A 23289-nucleotide genomic window follows, 5' to 3' on the forward strand; every position below is an offset into this window, starting at 1 on the left:
GCCCCTTAGTTTATCCTACACAAACCCTTAGGTTATCCTACACAAACACTTAGTTTATCCTACACAAACCCTAAGTTTATCCTACACAAACCCCTAGTTTATCCTATACACACCCTTAGTTTATCCTACACAAACCCTTAGTTTATCCTACACAAACCCTTAGTTTATCCTACACAGCCCCTTAGTTTATTCTACACACCCTTAGTTTATCCTACACAAACACTTAGTTTATCCTATACACACCCTTAGTTTATCCTACACAAAAACTTAGTTAATCCTACAGAAACCCTTAGTTTATCCTACACAAACCCTTTGTCAAAGATTTACACGATCAGAATGCAAAGCTATACCGTGTATCTCTGAAAAAAGTGTATTTAAGCTTGTTTGCCCACTAAATTTTGTTTTATGGGGGGGGGGAACAAATAAATACAATTTTAAGCACAATAGAACAGCATTTTGTGGGCGAAAACACAAATAGGCATACTTTTGAAGGTAAAACGGCATTATAGAGAAAAAAGTTTTATCGATTTATGGGCATAATACCAATTTGAAGCACTATTAGTACAATAGAACGATGTTATATAGTGGGCATAAAAGCTAAAATAAATTCTTTCATAGAGACCCTGTAAGTAATCAGTTGCTTTATACTCGTTCAAATGTGATAGAAAAACAAACATGCAATTCTTACCATAAACTGAGAAGAAAGACTAAAATATTTTCACTTCACCAACTAAATGTTCTATACATGTCACTGAGTAGTATATAGACTAATGTTTTAGATATAAATAGAGAAAATTATAAATAAATAATCCTATATCCTGTGACCAGTGTGTCGGTATTTAAGAAGCCCGATGGGGGCGTGGGGGGACGTTGAGGGAGGAGGGTCGCAAAGAAGGGGAGGGTTGAATTCCAGGGTCCTTGTATCAAATTTCCCATATGTTCACACCCAATGCTAATTATCTTTCCCATGAGTATCTATCTATCATAGAGAACAAATAGATCAATATTATATTTTATCATTTTTTATGAAACCCTGTTTTAGAGATAAAAAGATGTATTAACCAAAAGACCAAGGGGGGGGGGGGGGAAATCTAACTTTTTTGCTTCACAAAGATTGCTTAGTTTTCCCGGGAACTAAAAGAAATGGGGATTTTTGCAATAAATTTACATAAAAATATACAAATGTACATATTTTTCTGTTAATTTGCATCTTTTTAAAAAAACTTTAACGTTATTTAGTTGTCAAGCTTTAAACATTCCATGTTTTTATAAATTGCAGTGAAATATTTCATATTTATTTGACTACAGATCCTCATATATTAAATTCTGTTTGTTCGTCCAAATTTCACCCGAAAATGGCAGTGTGGGGGGTAATCACCCCCAGGATTCTAGAGGGGGGTGTAAATAACCCAAATAACCCCCGTTATTTACGACACATGCATGAAATAGCGATGAAATTTCGCAGTAGCTTGGTTCATTTTAAATTACCAAAATTTTGAAATTTTCAATCAAAGCTATAACTAACAGCTGCTGCTGCAAAAAAAGTCTTTTTCCGTATATATCGTCAAACTCGCTAAACTTGTAAACGCTTTACAAATTAAAAAAAAAAAACGTAGAAAAGGCGCAACATTTAGTAGAAGCATAGCTTATGTCATTTTAAATGACTTGGGAAATTTCATTCAAAGAGCTATAAGATAAGAACTATACCAGGCTGAAAAAAGGGTCATTTTTCAAGTATCGCCGAATTCGCCGAGCTTGTAAACAGTGGCGGATATAAGGGGGGTTATTGGGGTTATTTACCCCCCCCTAGAATCCTGGGGGTAAATACCCCCCCCTAGAATCCTGGGGGTAAATACCCCCCCCTAGAATCCTGGTGGTAAATACCCCCCTAGAATCCTAGGGGTAATTACCCCCACCCCCTAGAATCTTGGAGGTAATTACCCATGAACATATATTCAGGCCCTGAATAGCAGGGGTTACTCCACTTGCTGCCTCTACAAGATACAGTTGCCTTGACCCCTTCACTTCAAAATAAAATACATTGCCTATTGATTAGTCTGCACTCAAATGTAAAAACTTCTATTTTCATGATAGTAAAAGTNTTCCCCCCCCCCTACAGAATCCTTATATCCGCCCCTGCTTGTAAATGCTCTACGAAAAGGAAAATATTAAAGGATACTTCAAGATGTGGTATACTTCAAGTTTTACAATTAACATTGTTGCACAAATCAACACGTTTACAGTTTAAGTTTGGATCATATTTTTGGAATTTTAAATTGAGCTACATGTTAACGATATATTTATTACAAGTTTGTCGAATTTGGAGAAAAAAAAAGAATTATACTACCGGGTATCCCACGAACCATGACAGTTGGTAAATAGTTTAGAATGTCAATTTTTCCATAATTTTTTAAGTTGTTTGATACCAAGATCAATAAAAATTTTATATGGAAGTCATTTTAAATTAAAATTGATTTCAAAGAAAAAGATAATGAAGCAAAAGATTTTTTTAACTAAAAATAACGATTTATTAAATGTCATGTTTCGTGGGATACCCTGTAAGTTCTCTGATATCAAAGACGACTGGATGAACGCGCCGGTACAAAGTATTCCAGCTGTTCTTCTAAGAGTTCTTATTGTGAAATTTTTATTGTCAGGCCTGGAGAGAACTCGTCCCTGCAGCAAACTCTGGTTATGCTACGAGGCAATGCGCAAGTTTCTGTAAATATTATAAACAAACAATAATAATTTAATTTATTTGAGTTTACGGCCAATTTTCCATAATTTGATCCATCGTTTTGACGCATAACATCACTTGGGGCTGATTTTGATTTTTTGTTTGTTTTTATAACAAAAAGAGGGTGGTGTATTTTTCGACCAGCACATGTCCGCCATACTCCATTTCTGACCTACGCCAAATCCGCTATATTACACATCCGACCTACTGGCACGTGGTATTACAGCTTCTATATGGACTTGCGGCCGCAGTGCCCGGCCCCCTAGCCTTTCCTAGCCGCGGCGCTCGGCCCCTAGCCTGTCCTAGCCACAGCGCGCGGCCCAGAATCTCTCGCACTAAACTCACCCTGTATCAGAAGAAATCTTCTTATTAGGCATGCCTTTAAATGCAGTGTAACATTTAAGACGCCTGCTCAAAGTGCTTATAGAAATAAACGTTTATCAATCTATCAACGTAGTGTCCAGAAGAGACCTCGGAGGACTTAGAGTGACGGAATATTTAAGGTGCCAGTAATAAGGCATTAAGAAATAAACGATAATCAATCAAAGAAGTGACCGAGGAATAGGAGAAGGTGTTTAATAACAGGGTGTCACACATCTTATTAGACCGTCATATAGGTCTAAATTACGCTTTTCTGGAATCGGGGCTAAATATAAAAATTAATTAGAATGAATTATTTTGAAAATAAGGTAATTTCCTAGAAAATGATTTATGGACCCCCCCCCCCTTCCCTTTTATCAAATTTGTACATGGATCTAATATGTAACACATGAAATTAATTGATCATGTAGCAGTAGCGCCCGGCCACCTAGCCTGTCCTTTAGCTGCGGCGCTCAGCCCGCTAGCCTCGGCTCCTGGCTAGCTCGACTCCTTAGCCTGTCCTAGCCGCAGCGCTCGGCCCATAAATTGTCTTAACCTTATCTAACCCTATAATAATAATTTTGCTGAAAAATAAGTGGTCATGTACAAAATTGATAGGAGGGGGTATACTAGAACGGACCCGAAAATAAAATAAGGCATATGAGAAATTTCTTACGGAAATGCGAAGTTTTCGAGTATTATTCGTTATTTTGGCGTAAAAGCTTGGAGATCATCTAACATAATATGGGACGCTCTGTATGTCCCATGGAATAGAACAAAAGAATCGTAAAAATTGTTAAACGAGGAATAAAGATAATTACTTTTGTGAAAGTGAAACTGAAAGTTTTGGATTCAATTATGTGTTTTCTTTCAGACAAAATAAAATGTTAGAAGCAAATGTATAATGTCTGGATTACTTGTCTGTTTCCGAACAATACGACGACGATTTTTATTCCTTATCCTACTGAGTTCTATAGCTGTATTCCTACTTGGGAAACTGGTCTGGGTGGAGTGTTTTTTCTGCTACAGGGATTTCAACATTTACAATTTGAATTTTTATATTTTGATGCTATTATAATTTTTTTATGTTATTAATAAAGGGTGGGGTCTGTCCTTTCTAGAACGCATTTTTGACCCCGCCCCCCTTACCTTACCAAAATTTTTCAAAAAAAAATTTACAAATAAATGTAGGAAGGTTATTACGTTTTCTTGGCCTACCACTGCGGCTAGAAAAGTTTAGGGGGCCGAGCGCCGCGACAGGACAGGCTGCAGCCACATGTCCTAATTTTAACATGTGTAACATATGAGCACCATGTATATAATTCATAGGAGGGATCCAAAAAGCGGGTAATTTCCTAGAGAATTATTTTTAGATGCCCCCGCGCCCCCCTCCTTTCAATTTTCTACATGATTCTCATATGTAACACATGGATATAAGGTGCTATGGAAACGCCTCAACACGGAAAAATTGGTCATGTGTCCGAGGCACCCATTTCCCTAGCCTGTCCTAACCTCGGCGATCGGCCCCCTAGCCTGTCCTATTATGTTCAAAATTTATAGGAGGGGGGTGGGCAGAAGGGGGGGGTCCAAAAAGACCCAAAAAGCGTACAAGATGAAATTACCAAAGGGTGACACTTTTTCATCGAAAATGTCGAATCCTTTTTGCACGAGCTAGCAAATCAAAAAGCAAGATTGGTTAAGGAAAAAAATTAAGGAATCAAAACGCATTTAGGTTTAACGATTTAAAAAAATGCGCGTTCAATTTTTTTATTTTTTCAAAACATGTTAATTTGGGTGGGTATCAAAAGATGCGTCTTGAACCGCTCGCAACTAGAGGGGAGGGGGGGGGGGGCGAACCGAGTTTCAAGTCGCAGTACTTAGTCTTTATTAAGTATTTATACATGTTGATATTAATGTAAACACAGTGAGGAAGAATCGAATATTTTGCATCTGCGGAAATTGAATCAACCCTTCAACTGGGAATCGGACCAAGTAACTGTGCAAGGGTACAAACATTTAATACATTTTATGTAACTAACTAACTATTGTGTATTTTATCATTCTTACTCACTTCATTGTGAATTTCATTACGAACTTGCTAAGTAATCATCGTGCTATAAAGTTAAATTAGCAGTACATTATAGCACCATGCTATAAAGAATCATTGTGCTATAATGTTAAATTAGCTGTACATTATAGCTTGTGTGCAGTAACGTTTTGAATGGTTCCCGGATTTTCTCCAAAACATTTAGGATATTTTCAACATAAGAAAAAATTTCAATTAAAATGAAAATAAAGTTCGTTTGTTAAACAACTACATACAAAACTTTCAATTAATGGAAAGATTCGCAATCTAATTATAAAATGTCTAATAAAATGTGTTTAATATAATCACATCTTGGTCACATTTTTAAGTTAAAAAATAAATTACCTCTTCTTCTTCCTTTTCTCCCTTTTCCTTGCCTTCTCTCCTCGGAAAACATATTATATTGTTTCTCTGTGAGCCAAAACTAGAAGATTAAAAACAAATTTCCTCTTTTTCCTCCTTTTTCCCCTCCCCTTCATTTTTCCCTTCCCTCTTCCCCATTTCCCCCTTCTTCCCTTTTCTCAATCCGATCCCCTGTCCCATTTTTCCTGCCAACCCCTTAATAAAGCTCATATTTTTGCCACCCCACCCTCCTTCAGACGGGGGGGGGGCGTGAAACAGAAGAATACACACCCATGTTCTCTAATCTCTGCATAGTTCTTAAAGATTTCAATTTGAGTGCATGCTAATCCCCTTTTAAAGCATTAGCGCTCCAGGCAACATTTTTATTGACATAACACGGTCATTTTTGTCTTCCATGGTATTGGTAATTGCCAATAAGCTTGACTCATTTGTTTTTCATCAAAGGGGTATATATTCTTAATATTCATATATAACCCAAACCCATTCATACCGACCAGCTCGCCTGTCGACAGAATTACATGAAATTTCAAGGACAGCTGCTTAAGGGATCTTTAATAAATTTATGTTTCCAAACTTTTTTGCTAAAATTCATTTTAAATTCATTTATCGACGCATATGGACTAACCTTTTATGGCACGCGACTATATCGATGCATTTGGATTAACCTATTGGCACATGTCTATACAGTGCGCAGTGTACAGCCTAGAGTTTACAATATGAAGAGTTAAAGTGTACGGTGTGCAGTTTGAAATGTGCAATGTAAAGAGTTAAGTGTACAGTTTGCAATATACAGCAAGTGAAGTGTGCAGTACACATATTGCAGTGTTCAGTGTACAGAGTGCAGTGTGCATTTTGAAGTATGCAATGTGCAGTTTGTAGTGTACATCGCACAGTGCACAATGCACATTTGGCAGTTTTTGCAGTGTGAATTGTATAGTGTGTAGTGGGCAGTGTGCATTGGTCAGAGTGTAGTGGTCAGTATTTACTTACTTCAGAGTGTGCAGTTTGTAATAAGCAGTGTACAGTATTATACATTTGTCGTACTCAGTTTGCAGTTTGAAGTTTGCAGTGTACAGTGCGCATTGTGTGCAGTTTGAAGTGTACAGTTTACAGAGTACAGTGTACAGTGTACAGTGTACTGTCTATATATAAATTTGGCTTGTCTGTCTGTTTGTCTGTCTGTTTGTTTGTATCCAATAAACGTCAAAACGGCTGAACCGATCAGGCCCAAATTTTTTGTGGGACATCACGTGACCACAGGGAAGGTTTATGAATGATCAAAATTTCAAATATTTGTCTCCATCAAAATTCGATCTTCATTAATTTTTTGAACATTTTGAAAATCCACGAAATTTTTTTGTGAAAATCCGCGAATTATTTTTGTTTTGTTTTACGATGTACACAAAGAGAACATGTTTACAATTAATTTAGAAGATGGGCGCGAAGCGCCCTCTAAGGCTAGTATTATACATTTGACGTACTCAGTTTGCAGTTTGAAGTTTGCAGTGTACAGTGCGCAGTGTCTGCAGTTTGCAATGTACAGTTTACAGAGTACAGTGTACAGTGTGCAGTGTGCAGTGTGCAGTGTGCAGTGTGCAGTGTGCAGTGTGCAGTGTGCAGTGTGCAGTGTGCAGTGTACAGTGTGCAGTGTGCAGTGTGAAATGTGCAGCATAAGCACAAGTGAACAGTGTGCAGTTTGCAGTATGCAGTGTGCAGTGTACAATATGAAGTGTGTGACATACAGTGTACAGTGTAAAGTGTGCAGCATACAGTGTACACTGAGAAGTGTGCTGCATACAGTGTGTAGTGTGTAGTGTGCAGTTTGCAGTGTGCAGTTTGGAGTGTATACAGAGTGAAGTGTGCATTGTACAGTGTATACTGTATATTGTACAGTGTACAGTTTAATGTTAACAGTGTGCAGTATGCAGTTTATAGTTGACAGTGTGCAGTGTACAGTGTACAGTGAGTAGTGTGTAGTGTGCAGTGTGTATTGTGTATTGTGTATGGGGTATCGTTTGTAGTGTGCTGGGAGCAGTGTGCAGTGTGTACAGACACCCCAACGGGTAATTATATATGTGCGCCATAATAGGTTAATCCAGGAGCGGGAGCGCACAACATTTGGTCGTAAAAATATATTGAAATAAACTGAAATAAAACAGAACTTGGCAGAAGCAAAAAATATTTAACAAATTGTATAATTTATTTTACAGAAGTTTTGATCAATAGTTGAAAACATAGAATTTGGATGTGGGTTAAAGTTTCCTATGGGAATTTTGTGAATCTGACATGCTTTTCTGGGTGAAACTGAAAGAATATTGATCCAGGTGCCATCTGGGCCTGACAGAGAAAATTTGGAGATGTATTAATTTTCAGAAAAAAATATGAAAGGTTAGATAGTTAGTCAGGGGTTGAATATATGTACCGAAACCGACGCTCATGTCACCAACGTTTTTCGAATGTAAAATATTTTTGCTATCATGTTTTTACTTTTCAGATCTAATACCAGCGACTTTATTCCCACTACCTGTCGTAACTCTTTGCAGGGAAAAGCAATTATTGTCGACGATAAAGGAAAAAATAGAAAGAAGTAACGCTGAGACAACAATAATATTGCCTTTTTAAATGCAAAATGGGTGAACAATTTTTTCTTCATTAAAGTATTTTCAAGGGCCTAAGCAATTCTTAGTAAATTCTTTTGCAGGACAAACAGATAAATCTTTACAAATTCTGTTTTTCTATTTTCATCATAAAAAGGGTATTTATGCTCCCGTGAAGAACTATTAGGATCTGGGTGCTGTAACATAAACACAAGTCTTGGTCGATTTCTTTGCGAGTCTTGTGATCCAAAGGTAAAAGTTTGTTGGTAACTTTTTATTAGGCAAGGATATTCCTGTAAATACAACACACCAAAATAAGATTTCTTTTTCTTTATTATTGAATTTAGTTTATAATTTGATAAATGAAGGGCTGGAAGGTCTCGTCCGAGCCGTCTGTGCCGATTGAACCATATTTTTCTTCCAAGGCTCCGAGCCACCTTCAAATGCTTGTCTTTTCAACATTCTTTCAATAGTGCTGAAATTTTAATAAAAAAAAGTGTGTTATGAGTGAAATTGTGTGTTCCCTTTACAGCTTCGGAGTATGTTTTGAATATTTTAATAAAAAAAGTGTGCTATGAGTGAAATTGTGTGTTCTCCTTACAGCTTCGGAGTATGTTTTGAATATTTGATTCTCTTAACTGACTATGTATGTAATGTTTACTTTCTCATTATAGAAAAGCAAAACTTTGTCGGATGCCGTATAAATCGACCTAGATGATTCTAACCTAAATGTTTTCTGACCTAAATATTGAGTAGTTTGCACGTGTTTTAGTCGGTTTGGTCAAAAAAGCTTTATAGGTCCGTTTGGCATTCTTATAGAAATATATAGGTTTTCCGACCAAAGATTTCGAGATATATTTTGGTTGGTTGAGCATATATTTTAGGTCGGTTTACTAGGAAGTAAGTTTAAGAATTGGGTTGGTGACAAATTTTAGGTCTCTTAAGCAATAATTTGAGGTTTGTTGAGCTAAAATATTAGGTCGGTTGAGCAATTTTTTTGGTCGGTTTAGCAATATTCTTGGGTCAGTTTCTTTAGGTTAGATGAGCATTTTTTTAAGTCGTTTGAGCAAATTTTTCTTAGGTCGGATGAGCAATATTTTTAGATCGGTTGAGCAACATTTTTAAGTTAAATGAAATTTTTTTTAGGTCGGATGAGCATTTTTTTTAGGTCGGATGAGCAATATTTTTAGGTCAGTTGAGGAATATTTTAAGGTCAGTTGAGCAATAATTTTAGGTCGGTTGAGCAATAATTCTAGGACGGATAAGCAATATTTTTACTGACCAAAAAGTATTTCTCAACTGATCTAAAAATATTGCTCATCCGACCTAAAAATATTGCTCATCCGACCTAAAAAATATTGCTCATCCGGCTTAAAAATATTGCTCATCCGACCTAATTACATTGCTCATCCTACCTAGAAATTTTACTTATCCGACCTAAATATTTTGCTCATCCGACCTAAAATTGATGTTTTTCTAACCTAAAATTGTTGCTTTACTGATCTAAAATGTATTCCCAACTGACCTAAAATTTTTACTTAACCGTCTTAAAATATATGCATAACCGACCTAAAATATATTCATAATCGACCTAAATATATTTTTAATCTTTTAAGGTCAGTTTGGGACATTTCGCTTATTGAACCTACAGAATTTTTGGTCGGAAAAACGTTAGGTCAGAAAAACGTTAGGTTTGTTTCAGAAAGGTTCGATGAGCGGGTACCATTCTTTGCTGTCTTTCATTTTTCACATTGAACCACCTGAAAAAATTGATGTGTTCGAATATTATTTACAAAAGAATTGCGGCATTCTAAACTATAGAATGTCTAAAAATGCGTGCAAAGAAAGGGTAGATAGAATTCAAGGACAAGTGCTTGAAAACTAAAATGAAAGTACTTTTCCAGTTTCCCGGTAAATATTTCATTTATGTGTACGTCAATGTAGCTTGATTTTTATAATATGGATAAAACTCACAATTCATAAAGATTATATAAATATTAACGAGCATTCGAAGAAGCCTTGATTCTTGAACAAGAAAGTTTTAAAAATGTGGCTCGGACAAATTATTGCTGTGGCTGGACTTTCAGCCCTCGTGCATGACTGCTAATTTTAAAAAAAATAATAAACCTCATTGAAATAGCAACATTAAATAACTAAAAGATGTTGATACGGTATAATTTTCAAAACATTCGATATGATTTTGCTCATGGGAGTAAAACAAAAATACAGACATAACATTTTTTCATCCTTTTTGACAAATAAGTTTTTTTCATCCTTTTTGACGCTTTCTTGATTCTATAGATTAATGGAATTATTTTTGACAGATTGAGTGCTGTATTGAGTATGAGTACTGTATTAGCTGTTGTTTACGCCGCGAACAGAAACCAGTTCTACAAGAGTTCTTGCAGAATGCGGCAGACAACAATAATGTACTGTTTGTATCAGTTAGTGACCATTTTGAGCTGTGCCTAGCAAAATGCAGAACTAGCTCATCTAGTGTTCAGCACGAAAATACATATAGGGATGCACGATCTTCCTTTGCAATAAAAATTAGAACTTATAAATCCTACTTTACAAGATAGGATTTTTAATAAATAGACTTTCAAGTAACATTAAGATAAATCAAATGAAAGTTTTTACAGTCCTATTATAGTGCAAGCAATTGTTTAAGCATGCATTTTAACAGATAATTCATTTAATTTTTTTTTTTGGGGGGGGAGTTAAGAATTTGACTTAATTTTTAATCCTTTTCTTAACATGTTTTCCCCCAAAAAGACTTAAATGTATGAGTAAATTTTCGTGAAAGTTTTATCTGCTGAATTTAATGCTGAAAATATTCTTCAACTAAAAATCTACATTCTAGCCATTTTAGCAATGAATAAAAAAATATTTTAAAAACGCACAAACCAGCCTACATTTAAGCAAGGAATGAAGACGTTTAATTTATAGGAACAAAAAAAGAAAATTTTGCTACGGGAAAGACGCACCGCCAACAGTCAGTAGCATGGAGCCCTAGACTTATAATAATATCTACATTTAACGTCACAGTAAATGTGAACTAAAGATTCCAATTCTATAGAATTTTTAACTTTTTGTTTTAATTTAGTTCGAAAATGTCTCACTGGGTGGAGGTCAATGACGTAACTATTGAAAGGATCCGTCGACGACTTACTGAATGTGTGAGACTTCTTGAAATTTACAGCTGGGTGGTTGATAGTTTTGTCTTGGACTTTTTCTTAGACTCTCATTGGTCTCATCTTCCTGAATCCTGGTGTAATATTCTCAAACATTGCTCTCCACAAACGTTAGCAAGGTAGATTAATTTTCGTATACCTCCTTGAACCAAGAAAACACGTATAAAAAAAATATGAAAAGGGGATGGTGGAGATGTCCTATTTGATGAAGGGGGGGGGGGTCCCTTCCTTCATTTTTGGTTCAAATCTTCCAATTTATTGGTTGTGTGCCTAGTTAGTGATATATTTTCCTAAAATTAAATTAAATTGGACATTTATGACTTCTAATGACCTTTAGTGATCTTAAATCACCAAAAGAAAATGTTCCAATTTTAGCTTCATGCATATAAAACGAAGCTAGAAACCAAGGCAATACAGAAACCACAACAAATTCATATTTTGACCTTCTAATGACCTCTGACGACCTGTAATGACCTCTGACGACCTGTAATGACCTCTGACGACCTATAATGACCTCTGACGACTTATAATAACCTCAAATGACCCTGAAATCAAAAATGTGATAATAATGGCTTTATTTTTATCAAATGGAAGCTACGAACCCAAATAATACAGTAACAGCAACGGATTCACTGTTTGACCTTCTAATGACCTCCAATGACCTTTTATGGCCTATGCCGACCTCTAATGACCTTAAAATTGAAAATGCTATAACTATGCTTCTTGCAAATCATACGAAAGCTAGGACCCTCAGGCAATACAGTTGCTGCAACAAATCCAGTGTTACATCTTTTAATGACCTCTAACGAACTCTATTGAAAACAAAAATTTAATTGTTTAAACTATGGCTTTATGCATATCAAAAGAAAGCTAAGAACCCAGGTAATCCAGGAGCAGCAACGAATTTGGTGTTTGCTCTTCATGTGATCCCCTAACGGCCTCTTTTGACCTCCAAATTTCTTAGCTTTCATTTGCATTTGATATACATAAAGCCATAGTTTTAACATTTTCAATTTGAAGGTCATTAGAGGTCACTAGAGGTCGTTAGAAGTCATTAGAAGGTCAAAATATGAATTCGTTGTCGCTATTTTATTACCTGGGTTCTTCGCTTTTGTTTAATATCAGGGATTAAAAGAAAAAGCAAATATTATAAAAAATCCCCCCCCCCCAAAAAAAAATAAAAGGGTAGACACAAAAACTAAAAAGTCAAAAATAGAATTAGAAAAAATTGTGTGTCATTAAATACGTTAATATTTTTTACCTTTTCCAGTTTGTTGGATCCTAACATTCCAGCAGACCAAAAACAGGTGATAATCTTTATACGATTGTAGGATGCTATAAATGTATTCTATTACCATTCACAATTAAATCCTAGTCCATGAGCAATAGTTTTCTCATAAACTTTTTTCAGAGTAAAGCTTACAATTTTGCAAATTGAAATAAAAATATTTGAAAATTTGGTCATATGTTTTAGAAAATGATTCTAGTCAATAATGTTAAAAATTGAATAAGTGAGTAAAATTCAAATGTCAATTTAAGACATTAAGGAATAATTAAAAATGTCTGGAAGTTAGTTTTTTAGCAAAAAGTATTAAAAAGAACTAAAAAATACTATTTGATTTGATTTTCTAAAGCTTTGAAGAAAATTTAAGAAATTACTATAATTATATTTGTTCTCAGGTTTGGCCGTTATCACTGTTAGCATTTAAGAAAAGTATTTTGTCTCTTTCTTTGAGCAGGAAACAGGTATGTTATCGCTAAATAAATCTATTGAAACTCATTTGGTGACAGAGGTGAAACATGGTTGTTTAGGATTAAAATATTCATTTGGGAGCAGATATTTTTACGTTTTGGAAGAAATATGCACAATGTCAATACATATAAATATTAAATAGGGCTACTTTAAAGTGCTAAAAAAGAACCAAAGTGCGAGCGGAGGGAATAAGCTGAAGAAGAAGGCCAATAATCCTTTGCCCGAACCCCTAACCCCCCCTATGTACCAAAAAGTTATTTTTTCAGTCGTCATTTCACTTTAAATGTCACTTCAAAGACACCTTTACCCTTCTCTTTTATAGGTATCCGACTTCAAGTTCGTTAAAGCATTTCTTGATTCCACAGTTCTCAATGAAAGAGCATCAAAAAAAAGCAAACAAGATTCTCCTAAGGCAAACTTCTCAGAGATCGAGACTGGTTTAAAAGTTGAGGATGAACAAAACTCGAACAAAATGGAAAAGGAAAAGTTCTGTTTTTTCGAAGATATGCTAAGTGTTCTTGAGAAGAAAAATCCGACCCTGAAGCAAATATTCAGGTAAATATATTTCACACAAGATATTCTATTATAAGAATTGGTTTTAGGTGCGAGAATTTAGAATCAAGCATTTATCAATCTTTCATAATTTTTTTATTAATATTACACACAAACTCCTCAGTCTTTTAGTATTCCGGGTGGTGAAAATGTAGGGATTGTACGGATTTTTTATTTCTAACAAATAATTGTGAGGATTGTATTAAAAGTATGGACTTTGTTTAAAATTGTTTGAATTTTCAGGATTTTTAACCCGGAAAAAATGGTATTTTATTATTTTGACTAAAAAAAGCAAATTTTTGTTGGAGTAACTTTCGTGTTTGCAATAATGAAGACTACTCATAATGGCTTATTAGATTTTATTTAATAATCATAATATTCTTATTAAAGATATCATTCAATAGTTTTCCCAAGCATGCTTTATATATCCTTTGTGCGTGCAGTACAATAAAAAGATACTAAAATTGTACCGAAATACTAATAAAAGAAATCTGAAAATTTGTCAGTATACAAGGACTAGATTTTGAAATTACTGAATTTGAAAGCTCAATAACTTTACCTTTCAAGATCTGCAGTTGCTTTTCCTAAATTTTTTTTACCTGTCTCTGGTGCATTCTTTATATTTTATATTCATTACTATAGGAAGCATGTGAAACCAAAGAAGCAGTATGAATTAGCAAGACTTGGAAAGTTTACTTATGATATATTGAACCAGGTAGAAGCTGGGGGTGTATATAACGTATTTGTACCATAGAATATTTGTTTCCATGCACTTCTTAAAATCACACTTAGTTAATCAAGAATTATGTGGAAAAAAATGGCATATAGGGATGAAATAAAAATTAATTTTGTGTCAAACAGATAAAAGAGTTCCCACTGTCAAGACGATAACGATGGTATATCGTGTATGTCTGGGTAATTTCTTTTTAAACTTTAGTGTTTTGGGAGGGGTGTGAGGGATAGAGGGATAACAAAAAATGTTTATCCCTGTATTACGACTTCTGGTTTTAATTTTTGGTTCAACTTAATCTGACAAAATATTTCTAAAATGCCAAATGCAGCATGAAACTATGGTACTAAACTTTGCAGAAAGCAGTTCACCATAGCTGAATAGTGAATTTGTATAAGAATGAACTTGTTCAGAGTTCTGTCACTGTGAAATTATTAGTGCTTAACAACTCACCAACTTGCCTTTGAAAAGTAAACAGTTAATTCACAAAGCATATCAATTCCATCCAAATCACAATTTTTATGTCGGCTAAATCCCAGTAATTCTTTTACTCAACCGTTTGTAAAGAAAAATTCAAGACAAGAAAAATTTTGTTGTTTGTTTGAAATTCTATAAGTGTTGGGTGTTTAGATAAACGTGAATTGTCTAATAGATGTAGGATCTGGACAAGGCCATCTGGCTAGGTACTTGTGCTATTCATATTCATTGCAGGTTATAGCTTTATTTTGAATATAACAGGGGTATATATTTTTAGATTTACCACCCTTAGAGAATGATTTTTGAAGATTCTTGTAATAGAGGNATGTCGCCATGTATGTTTTTTTCTGAAACTTAATGAAGATGAAAAAATCTGGAAATATAATTATTGACGGTCCACTTTTCTAGTTTCGCCCTTTATTAATTTAATATCATAATTTAATTGTACATTCACTATTTGTTTTCATTTATTTATATCAATTTTAAAAACTTGTTCTTTTTAAGGTTGCCTGTGTTGATTCTAACAAAGATTTTACTGATTCTGCGCGCAAGTTTGATATCCAACTCGAGCAAAGTTTTAGGTAAACCATTTTTTTAAAGCTTCTCGTTTTAAGTTGAAAACCCCTGGCTGGAAAAGTTGGTGGGGGTTAAGTGGCCGCATGGAACGGGTAGGTGGAATCTGAATGTTGTGGCCCACTCATGTGGCGGTGGTCTGGGGCGTCCATCACAGGGTACTTTACAGATTAGTATTACTTTCTTAATACTTAATTGTTATGCTTTCCTGTCTGCCGCCGTATTATTATTAATCGTTTGGTCTATGCACACAATTTCATGTCAGTAGTAGTTCAAAATCCCAACCTTTTGATGTAAAAAAGTGCTCAGTAGAATATTTTATCGTATTGCCGTTAAGACAAAAACTAGTCCACCAACTAACAAATAGTAAAAATTTATTTAATTTTTTAATCTCTATGCTATTTTTTGGAGAAAAAATCTTATTATTAGCTTTTCAGGGTTTGATAAAGTACTTTGACAATTGACATGCTTAAAACTGTTAAAAATTAAGTTAACTTTTAATTATTGTTCCTGGTAAAAATTTAGATTTTTCAGCCTTAATCATCAATATAACCCTTAACCTTTCTGATATTATAAGCCAAACAGGTCCTTCATTGTGCTTACAATCTTAGTAATTGAATTATACAACTTGACTAATTTCTCAGATACGGGCCTGGAATAAGTCAACAGAAAAGTTTCCAAAATTCGGTTATGGTGATGGACCAAACCTCTGTAGAGTAAAAAAAAGGAGTTGTTAGTTCCACATTTATTAAGAATATATTTTGGTTTGAGTTGACCCTCGTCAGTTCTAACGATATTTTTTAACTTTAATAATTTATTTTAATTAAATTTTACCTTATTTTTTTAATTTCAATATGATATCAGATGGAAACATTTTGAAACTTAATCTATATTTCTTGTTTTTCATTCTTTCTTCTTGATCGTCCATTCCTTGTCCATCCTTCAATCATACTTCGGCTAATTTTGAAAATAAAAATAAATGAATTTTTTGGAGGTTTTCTGCAGCTAGCCAAATCGCAGAGGCAAAACTATTTTTTGGAGCCCTTTATCTATATTCTTTATTCTGGGAGTGGCAAAGTTACTCTCTCCCTTGTTTGTCTTAAATTTTGCTTCAGTCATGTAACTGAGTCAGCTCCTGCATTCCTAACATTCAAAACACACTTTCAATAAAATTTTCTTGATGGGGGGGGGAGAGGGGTGAGGGGGGCGTTTTACACATTTTCCAGTTTTTTATCTTGAGTAGGACATAGAGGGGGGGGGGGGGATGGGACGTCTGCCATCCTGTGTATTTGTCTTTAGTCGCTATCAGTGAAAAAAATAGATAGTATATAGATCAAATCCCCTTCTAATTTTTCCTGTTCAAAGTTTTCTTCTTCTTTCTTGTTTATCTTGCTTTCAGCACCCATCTCTACTGTCAAGAGATTTCCCTTCCACTTTTTTCTGTTCAATTTCAATTTCCTTCTTGCTTCTTGTTTCTTGTTTTTACACTTTAAGTCCTTTCCAAATAGTTATTTTAACATCGAGTTGTGGAGCAGGTAGGAGAGAGATAAGGAGGTTTGTAGGAAGAAGGGTATAGGGGATTTCTCCCTGTGTTCCTTTATTTTATACTGTTTCCCAGTAAGGGGAATTAAGGAATTTACCCATAACTGCACCCTTATGCAAAATGGGAAGTTGTGATCCCTGAAAGCTCTCTTGAGAGGTATTTTCCATGGCAGTCCAGTCCTCACATCTGGTCGTGCATAAAACTGGTATCGTTGTTCATGGCTTGTATTCCCACGAGAGGTTCTAACGATATAATAACCATCAAAATCAATAAGAAATTTTAAAAACCACAAGAAAATAAACAAACAAAATGGATTATTTAAAAAAAGACTATTTAAATTAATTTGTAGGAAGCTTGAGAGAAGAGGTGAACATTGTTTGCACATTCCCCACACTGCTCCTGTGCATGTTAATGCATGGCTTCAACCAGTTATGGATTTACAGGCAGGCCTTTTAAAGTTTACTTTTTACTGAAATGCAGGGGCAAATGAAACTCTTGCCCCCTTTCCAGTCATTTTATGTATTCTAGTTACTTTGTTATAATTTTGTGTCCCAGCAATTTCTTCCTGAAAATAAGAAAGATTTTTGATTGTTTACTTAATTGATTTTCCACACCATATTTAATAAATGAAATGACGTGAACGATATTTCCAGGCCTTTCATTCTATCCTGTCGGAGAAGTTCCACATCTATGATACATCTCTAAGATACTGTATATTGGGACTGCATACTTGTGGTGACTTAGGTATAAAAAAGTTATAATGAATTTGTACATATATCTTTCTTTGTTTTTGTTTCTTAAAATTGCTCAATCAGATGTACTCAATTATTATCATGGTGTTATGGAAATTTCTGTAGACGAAAAGGACGGGAAAAATGGAAAAATTGGAAATTGATATTGTTTGACATGATATAAATAAAGATTCTACCGTTATCTTATCTTACATATACATCACTAACTACGAAGTGGGGAGAGGGGGCGGAAATTAAAAAATTAAATTAAAGGGGATGGTGGAGATGGCACATTTGATGCAGGGGGGGGGGGGCCTGCCTTCATTTTTGGTTAAAATCTTCCAATTTTTTGGCTGCACGCCTAATTAGTGTTCGAAATTCCTAAAATAAAATAAAATTGAATTTTAATGACCTCTTATGACCTCTAATGACCTCCACAAATTGAAAATATTTCAACTATGGCTTTATCAAACGAAAGCTAGGAACCCAGGGAATACAGTAGTAATAATTTGTAATGAAAGTCATATTTTTATTTTTATTTTTCCGCGAAAAAAAAAGCCTATGAAGTTTTGTATAATATTTCAATATTCAATATTTCAATATAAAAACTTATAAAACTTTCCCATTCATCGCTATTGTAACTATTATTGTCTTGCAGGTCCTGTTCTGATAAAAATGTATGCCCAAGATACAAAGGTAATTTTTTAAACTGAGACCTACGAAACTAAAACATTTAAGGGGTAATTCAACATAGAATATGTCGTTTATGAAAATTAGATAAATTGTATAATTTTTATAAAAGCATGGGCAACGCTGGTCATTTCAGCTATTTAATACCTGTAAATTTCTTCAATTACTAGGAATATACCGAAAGGGTGTTAATCCGTTCTTGTTCTAAAATCACCATTATCATGCTTATTCATATTGACGAAAATTAAAAATCTTTTACAGGCGACTGTCCTGAACTCAATCGGCTGCTGTTACATGAAAATCAAGGAACACTTTCCAATGTCTCTTTTCTTACGGTAAGACTTGGCAGTATATATTTAACTATTAGCAAGGGACAGTTTATTGGGTCGCTTATAAATACTTTCTGTCAAAACCACAGCATAAAATCTTTTAATACAAGAAGAACCAAAATAATTCGGAATACTTTAAATTAAGAGTTTACTCTTTACCCTGCAAAAGAGATCATCAGTAAATTTAATCCATGCCGTATTCTTTTAAGATTCAGTGAGACTAATAAAACTGAAATAAGAAGACGAACGTTGAAATAAAAAATTCCAACGCGATCTTTTTGAGAAATACATAACAGCTTTTTTCATAAAGAAGTTTAAAATCAATCTTTTCTTTTTGATATCCCTGCTGTCTTGTGACCAATAAGAATTATCACATTGATTGCGCGCCACATCAGCCGGTCAAAAAATTGACGGATGCAATTGCTTATTGCATATGGTGGGCTTAAAGAATACAGGACTGAGACGTCGAAAAGTACCCCTAAATTAAATATTTTTTCATTAAAAATTGTTAAACTTTCATATAATACAGGGGTGTGGAAACCAGATGGAAATTGAACTATACAAATGCTGAATTGGCTTGTCATGCTATCGAGATGTACACAGAACGACTAAGAGAAGGCGAAGAAGACAAACTGAAGGTTAATTTATTATGGGATTTTTCACGGGTGTTTATTTTTGTGAAAATTATTTGTAGATACTCAAAATATGTTTTGAAGCGAAAACAATGCCACAGCACAGCAGAGTTTATAAAAGTTTAAAACTCATTGTTAGAATCCTGCCTTGATAATGACTAACCAAATAAGAAAGGCTTAGCCATAATGATTAGAGTAAAACGGAAGAGTAATCTCCCAAAAAGTTGAAAACCACACCCGATTTTCAACAACTCCTTTTACAGCCCCTCCCGATCAGGGACAAGTCCCTGACCGGTTTAATGGCAAGCTGAATTCAACGTAGATGGAGAAAGTTTAATAGTTTTTTTAAATCTAGTAGAATAACTCTTGTTTGTTGAAAAAAACTTTATTCTGTTGGTTTTGCGCAGATTCATTTTTTAAGTTTACTGGTAATAAGTATTTATCAACTACTAATATATATATATATATAGGTGCACTGTTACCGTGCCGTGCTCGAGAAGTTTCTGATGAAAAAGGATCCAGCCTTAAAACACTCAATTCTTAGAACTGTTTCTCGTGCACATACACTAACATTTCTAGAATATGCTGTTAAGGTTATTTATTAATGTTTTTTTTTTACAGAAATGTATTGTAAATCTATTACCTCTTCGAAGTTCTCAGAAAAATTATTTCATTCTCAATTTCTTACTTCTGTTTTTCTTCAAAAAAAAACTTTATTTATAAGAAGTTTCTTTAAATGAAAATTAGGGAGGAAGGGAACGAGTGAAAACCTAAGAAGTGAATTTTAAATTGAGATTCTATTAGAATGTGTTATCAATAATTTTTTATTTTACAGGCAACAAGTAAGCTACCTCTGGGAATAGATCCTTTAGAATTCGATACAGAAGAGATTCGTGAGGTACTAGGTTTCGTGTATATATTCAAGAATGGGAATGAAAGTGTAATTTCTTTACTTATTGGAGAGGTTCCGTGACTAATAGCTTGTTTGAAGCTGGGTGTCGTTGTTGGCGTTTTATTGCATCACAAACAAATCTGCTGATTAAAAACTCAGTCTTCCACCGCCAATGAGAAGAACCAAATAAGGGTACCCGGCCCGACAAGTAAAAGAGCCAGGCCAGCAGTTTTTTTTATAATTCTTATCGGTCGGACATTTCTGAAGATACATGAATAAATAATCACATTTTAGAAACATTACACCATATAGAAAACAGGAGAGAAGAAACTATTTTTTTAATTGCCACCTTGGTGGTCTTAAGGTGTAAGTGCGTAGCAGAAAAATCGACGATTTTGCAGCTTTTGCTAATAAATTGACCGAATTTTCAAACAATGTAATTTTTTTTAATTTTGTCTTTTAGAACTGTATTTGGGATTTCCAAAATGATATAAAATATAATTTTAATTAAAAACTGAGTATTTAACGAACATTTTAACACTTAAAATAAAATAATTTTCAAAAATGGCCAAAAAATTCCTTTTTTCTGGCGGCTCTAGAATTAATGGCCAAAAAAATCCCTTTTTTCTGGCGGCTCTAGAATTAATGGTCAAAAAATAAATTGGGGGGATTTTTCTTAGCTTCAACTTATTCAAAAGAAAAAGAGCACCTCTTAACATTTTTTTCAGGGCTGCCCTAGCTGGCCTGGCTCTTGCACTTGTTGGCCAGGGTACCCTGATGTGGTTCTACTCAAGTGCCGGTTAAATACTTGAGTTTTTTAATAAGCAGATTTGATTATGATGCAATCAAGCGCTAACAACTTTACTTTATTAATCACGGAAATTCTTCAAAAAATGAAGTAATTCGCATTCTTGAATAGATACGTCGTTGACTGACGTATTCTTATTATCTATAAAAAAGAATATTTAAATTGTTAGACGAAAAAAATTCTTTTTCTTTGAATGTTTTCACAAAGTCGGAGAAGGGTTTCCTCCAATTGCAATAGTCTAATTTTTCACTTACTCAATTTTGTGTAAGAACAATTTTTGTGTTTTCTTTACTCATCTCAAAAATGCCAGTGGACCGACCTAGGGTTCCCAGTGAAATGGAAAAATCGGTGCGCGCAAATTCCGCATTTGTTCCACCGCAAATTCGCCTTTTTCGTTATTCCTTTTATTTTATAAACTCCCTAATATATAATATATGTATGTAAAATGTCAAAAAAAAAACATTATAGCATTTCTTTTGGAAGCAACGTTACATTAAAAATATATTTCTAACTGAGCATTTTTGATGATTTGATTTGACTTAATCATGTCTTAGATGGTAAGGTTGACAATTAAAAATGGTAAATGGTATCAACCTTTTTGAATGTATTTACACATGCTATTTTGTACATTTCTTCCAACTGTATTTGTGTTGAAAAATTTAATTTATTTTCGATTCATTTTAGCAAAGTTGATGAATGAAAACTTATAATAAGCTGATATCCGTAAAAGTATATTTAAAATGTAAAAATATGTATTTTAAATCGACAAAAAAAAAATTTAAAGATTTTTATTAAAAAGGAAGTTTTTTTTTACAATTTCATATTCATTTTTGATCATTTTTAAAAACACTTTTCGTTATCATTTTGTACACTAAAGAAATAAGAATTAACGAAAACAAAGCTAATAATGGAAATATAAGAAAAAAGGAAACGATGCGATTTGAATGAAACCAGTTCGAAAGATCTTTGACATTTCTCTACAACCTACAATATACACGAAACAATTGTCCATTTTAATTGTGATCTCCCCCTCACTGAGGGACGACGGGTAGATGGCAATTATTATTATTATCCATGTACCTGTAATTAAGATATTTCAAAATTTGTCCCTTTAGGAGTTGTCGGCCTGGTGGGAGGTTGTTGGCTATTATACCTTACGGTTAGCGCTAGCACCTATACTAGGTAAAAAAACGAATAACAACTTAAGTTAAGATTAGCTTTACCCTCTAAATTGATTAGATTCAAGTTATTTCTCCGGGGCGGGTAGGGATGGACAATGATTTTTAATGATCCGGATGTGGAGGGGATCATTTAATTTCCCAAAATCAGCGAATAATAAACCCCTAGAACTAACATCTGGACAAAAGAAACGATCTTCGTCAGGGAATGTGACGGGGGGGGGGATGATTTTTCAAGAAATATACTCCTCAGACTTACGTTCAATCAATGAAGTATATCTTGATTATTGATGCTAATTAGAAACTGTGATTTTGCTGGATCGTTGTGTTTTTCTTTATGAGAATGGATTCAGGTAAACTATGATTAAACAATTAAAGTATATTTACTTGACGAGTAATGAGATGCAGAAAGAAAATCTAATTTTAAGAGAAACTTCACTTTAATCATATATGTCCTTCTTTTTACCCTGTAACATTAGATTTATTTTTATTTTTTATTTATTTTTACCATTCTATCACTAATAAACTTGTTATTTTACTTAATAACCGTCAACGTAATTCTAGAAGTCCACGGGAAATCCAGCTAAATCTTTGGATTTGATTGGATTGGATTGGATTGTAAATTTTTCACATACCGAACACTTAATAAATAAATGCAGTGCTAAGGATCCGCAACATTTTGGCTTCCTGGATCCAGATCCGCAAAAATTTACGGATCCACGGATCCGGATCTAAGGGGCAAAATATCAACCAAAAAATGTGTAGCTTCTCAGACAATCTGGATCCATTTTTTTCAGTGCGGATCCAGGATCCGGATTTTCATCAAAATTAAATGGATCCAAAGCACTGAAAAAAAATAAAAAGATGTTAGAAAATATTTATTTGTTTATATTTGTTGTAGGAGTTTGCTGATACCACTTTTTGATCCCATAATCTCTCCCCGCAACCAACTTATATTCTCGGCAAAAAATTAACTTGCGGAAAACTGTACTTAATACTCAAAATATATTCTGCAACAAAATTACCAAAATATATTCTGCAACAAAATTACCAAGTTTGTCATT

General features: G+C 34.1%; 2 protein-coding genes across 3 annotated transcripts; both read left to right on the forward strand.

The window, feature by feature from the left end:
• Positions 1-3948: 3948 nt before the first annotated feature.
• On the forward strand, positions 3949-11249 carry LOC111714395 (UPF0454 protein C12orf49 homolog). The gene is made up of 6 exons (XM_023489498.1): positions 3949-4126; positions 5023-5103; positions 8041-8117; positions 8301-8395; positions 10468-10664; positions 11093-11249. The coding sequence occupies exons 1-6, from the start codon at positions 4002-4004 to the stop codon at positions 11157-11159; spliced, it is 642 nt and encodes a 213-aa protein (XP_023345266.1). The 5' UTR covers positions 3949-4001; the 3' UTR covers positions 11160-11249.
• LOC111714393 (protein RRNAD1) lies at positions 11243-23275 on the forward strand. Of its 2 annotated transcripts, XM_023489491.1 has the most exons (17): positions 11243-11456; positions 12608-12644; positions 13018-13083; positions 13413-13645; positions 14285-14357; positions 15003-15083; positions 15354-15430; positions 17315-17408; positions 17619-17709; positions 18355-18392; positions 18648-18721; positions 19245-19353; positions 19818-19940; positions 20183-20245; positions 22163-22229; positions 22527-22578; positions 23127-23275. In XM_023489491.1, exons 1-17 carry the CDS (start codon positions 11257-11259, stop codon positions 23197-23199), a joined length of 1551 nt encoding a protein of 516 aa, XP_023345259.1. In that variant the 5' UTR covers positions 11243-11256; the 3' UTR covers positions 23200-23275. The 2 variants fall into 2 exon arrangements, with proteins under 2 accessions (XP_023345259.1, XP_023345260.1); XM_023489492.1 differs by lacking the exon at positions 13018-13083.
• Positions 23276-23289: the final 14 nt, after the last annotated feature.

This window comes from Eurytemora carolleeae, unplaced genomic scaffold (assembly GCF_000591075.1).
Source record: "Eurytemora carolleeae unplaced genomic scaffold, Eaff_2.0 scaffold1569, whole genome shotgun sequence".
Lineage (NCBI taxonomy): Eukaryota > Metazoa > Arthropoda > Copepoda > Calanoida > Temoridae > Eurytemora > Eurytemora carolleeae.